Source organism: Maylandia zebra, linkage group LG3, assembly GCF_041146795.1.
Source record: "Maylandia zebra isolate NMK-2024a linkage group LG3, Mzebra_GT3a, whole genome shotgun sequence".
Lineage (NCBI taxonomy): Eukaryota > Metazoa > Chordata > Actinopteri > Cichliformes > Cichlidae > Maylandia > Maylandia zebra.
Genome location: NC_135169.1, coordinates 3,894,021 through 3,897,434, shown reverse-complemented (window position 1 = coordinate 3,897,434; position 3,414 = coordinate 3,894,021). Strand labels below are relative to the sequence as shown.

At 39.5% G+C, this 3,414-nt stretch overlaps 1 protein-coding gene across 1 annotated transcript; it reads right to left on the bottom strand.

The window, feature by feature from the left end:
- Positions 1 to 1,660: 1,660 nt before the first annotated feature.
- On the bottom strand, positions 1,661 to 2,910 carry LOC101481648 (P2Y purinoceptor 14-like). The gene is made up of 3 exons (XM_024799305.2): positions 2,824 to 2,910; positions 2,459 to 2,718; positions 1,661 to 2,279 (listed from the first exon to the last, which is right to left on the bottom strand). The coding sequence occupies exons 1-3, from the start codon at positions 2,908 to 2,910 to the stop codon at positions 1,661 to 1,663; spliced, it is 966 nt and encodes a 321-aa protein (XP_024655073.2).
- Positions 2,911 to 3,414: the final 504 nt, after the last annotated feature.

Sequence of the window (3,414 nt, the reverse complement as noted above, 5' to 3'; positions counted from 1 at the left end):
CCTCAGCCATCCCAACAACAGACTGTTCTCTCTGTTGAGGTCAGGAAAGCGATTCCGCTCCCTGAAGACCAACACAGAGAGACTGAGGAGGAGCTTCTTCCCGCAGGCGATACGGTCTCTCAATCACACCACCACACAGTACTGACCCACACATACAGTTCTTACACACACACTGGACTTTCTGGACTTTGGTTTTGCACAACACTGGTCACTATATTCTTCATTTCCGGTTAATACTTGTACAGCTGCTGTTATTGTGTATATATTTATTTAGATTTAGATTTCTTCATACATTCTTATATAGTTCTATATTGTGTATTGTGTATTTTGTTGTACAGTTATTTTATTTTCAACTTTAATTTATATATTTATCTTTATCTTATTCTTCCCAGTTAAATTTACCCTTCATTCTAATTTGTGTTGTACAGTTATTTCATTTTTAACCTTAATTTATATTTTATTCCTTCCTAGTTAAATTTACCCTTTTTAATTTTTCATATTTATTTCCTATCTTATTCATAGCCTTTTCCTTTTTTGTTTTCTTTAGGTCACGAGCAGTTGTCCAAGCATTTCACTACATATCGTACTGTGTATGACTGTGTACGTGACAAATAAAATTTGAATTTGAATTTGAATTTGAATCTGGTTGGTGGAGGCTGACATGTAGAGGCCACAGCTTATGTCCTCTTCAGTGTAGTCACAGTGGTGGCTGCTGCTGTTAGAATAATGTGTGAGCGCAGCGACCATATTGTTCAGGGCTGACTGTGGATCCAGAGGTGTAAACAGAAGTAAGTCATGCCTGAAAAGTCTGGGTGGTTGCAAAATTGTATTTATGACACACAGAAAGAAGAATTAAAAATTAAAGTAAAAATTGTAATATTTAAAATGAATCTGCTTTAATTTTATGATTTCTGTAAAAACTGAGTCTAAAATGTAAAATGATTGGATTATTTAAACCTGTTTTTTATGCACTAAAACAGCTTCTCTTTTTAACCTCTGTCAGGGTCTTTTGTTATGTTTTTCCTTTTTTTGCTCTGATTTTGAGACCATCAGATAAAATAGTTCCTTTTCTCCGACCCTCAGATGAGTATCACAGCTTCCCAACTGATGAAACTGTGCTGCATCTTTGCATTATTACATAGTAATGATGATGTAAAGTGCATTTGATCAGATTTAATTGATGTAATTTGAATGAGGAAAAAATATTTTTGATTTTGTGTTACATCAGCAGGATATGAGAACACCCTAAAAGCTGTGTAGACAAACGCTGACACAGACAACATAAACACTAATGTTGTTTGGTTGTTTGGTTTGGTTTTGTGCTGAGTTCAGCCTTGTATTGATCTCTGAGCTCAGTACAAACTCCTGTGGTTAATCAGGACCTGGAATCCCTGACACTGGTTTCACTGAACTCATCTCACAAATGTCTCAAATGTAAATCAACATTTTATAAAATGTCAAACTTTTCTTTAAAGCTCATTGATTTAACTTGTTGCTGTAACAGTGTCCACTTCCTCCTTCCTTCTCTTGCTATTATTGTTTGCTTGTTGGATGTTGGTCCCCACTGATACTATTCTCTGGCTCACCTGATCCCAAAGTCTTACACTCCATGAAATGTTGAGTTGATGTCTGAGCTCTTTACTTGTTGCTGTTGCTGCTCTCACTCTTCTGGTCTGTTTGCTTGTTCGTTTGGATCATCGACTCTCCTGGACACCCTTCTCACCTGAGCTCGAAAAGTCTTACAGAGGAAAAAGTAAACAACAGGGTCCAGACAGATGTTGAAAACTGACACCATGGTGGCTGCCTCCTGCAGGTAGTACAACACTGAAACAACAGAGCAGCTGTTCCACAGAAAAGCATAGGGAAGTCGAACCAGGTGAAAGGGGACAAAGCAAACACAGAAGATGCTGACCAGCACCAACATGTTCCTGCGAGACTTCACCAGCTTCTTAGCATTGGAGGAGGCCAGCTGCCTCTGCTGTGCCTGCAACACCCTGCGGGAGATGCTGTAGTAAAAGAAGACCAGGGATATGGACACCAACAGGAAGATGATGGTGCAGAGGGTGTGGAGGATTTTGAAGAACAGGCTGATCGATACACTAAAGAGGGCCCCACAGTGGCTGGGGGTAAACGTCAGAGGTTTCTGGGTGATGAAAAAGACGATGGCGTATGTAACTGATGGAGCCAGGAGACAAACCCAGGTGACCATGGAGATGATGTGTGCAGTTCGCAGTGACTGCAGGACATGAGTTCCTGAAGGATGGACGATCTTCAGATACCTGAAGAGAGAAGACAGAGGAGACAGTAGATAACTTCACGAATCAGTCACAGTGGTACCACATTCGCAAAGGTCATTATCAAGTTAAAATGAGATGTTTGCACATTCATCTGGAATTTAGGGTTTTTAGTCATTAACACTGTCGTGAACTGTAGTGGGAAATCAGTAGAGGTCCTTTACCTGTTGGCAGCGATATAACACATGAATATGATGCTGGCATAAATGTTGACATAGACAGCAGAAGCTCCAAAGCTGCAGTAGAGCCTTCGAATGATGAATGACTTGCTACCACAGTGGGCGATGCGCAGTGGCAGAGAGAGGCAGAGCAGGAAGTCAGCACCTGTCAGGTTCTTCAGGTAGACCATCAAGCTGCTGGATACCTGCTGCTGAGCTTGACCAATGTAAAACTTTAGGATGAAGCCATTGAGGAGTAAACCTACCTGAATATGACACAGAAAGGATGAGGAGAACATCACCTCGGTACATACAGTACTTTGAGAAACTTAAAGCAATTTCTAACACAGCACTGAAGATTAGAAACTTACCAGAAACACCAGACTGTAGACCAGTACAAAGAAAGTGTTGAGTGATGGGACAACTGGATCACAGGTCTGGTTGAAAGATGAAGTCATGTTTTTTGAGTCAGCCATGCTTCTTCAGCTGAAAAACAAATCCACTTTATTCTCTCTTTGAATGGATTTAACATCATAGTCTAATTTTATTGTTAAACAAAACAAAGTCAAACTCATTTTAAATATTCTTTTGAGCTCTACTGCATCTCTTTTTAAGACAGTAATGTTAATACATGGAGCTTTCTGGAGGACTTTTCTGACAGTTTGACTAAATTCAGTTCACAACATTGTCTCAGGTTGCTTTCTATATGATGCAGCCTACAGTCTTGCAGCATTAAAAGCAAAGTTGAGAGCTTAACATGCAAGTATAGAAATCATTAGTGATGTCATCTTTCATGTACAGTTTATATTTATGGAAGCAAAAATGAATCACTTCCTCTCACGAGTCTAATCGTAACAATCATTTCAACATGGACCAAGACAATTCTTTACTCTGAGCATTACAAGGTATCATGTATAACAACATATAACTGGTTATAATCCTGTCTGCATATGTCCAGGTCT

Excerpts from the sequence above, each read along its gene's own strand:
- LOC101481648 (XM_024799305.2), bottom strand. The coding sequence starts at position 2,910 with ATGACTTCATCTTTCAACCAGACCTGTGATCCAGTTGTCCCATCACTC. Across the intron at positions 2,719-2,823 it reads TCTACAGTCTGGTGTTTCTG|GTAGGTTTACTCCTCAATGG; the intron begins GTAAGTTTCTAA and ends TGTCATATTCAG. Across the intron at positions 2,280-2,458 it reads TGTTATATCGCTGCCAACAG|GTATCTGAAGATCGTCCATC; the intron begins GTAAAGGACCTC and ends TTCTCTCTTCAG.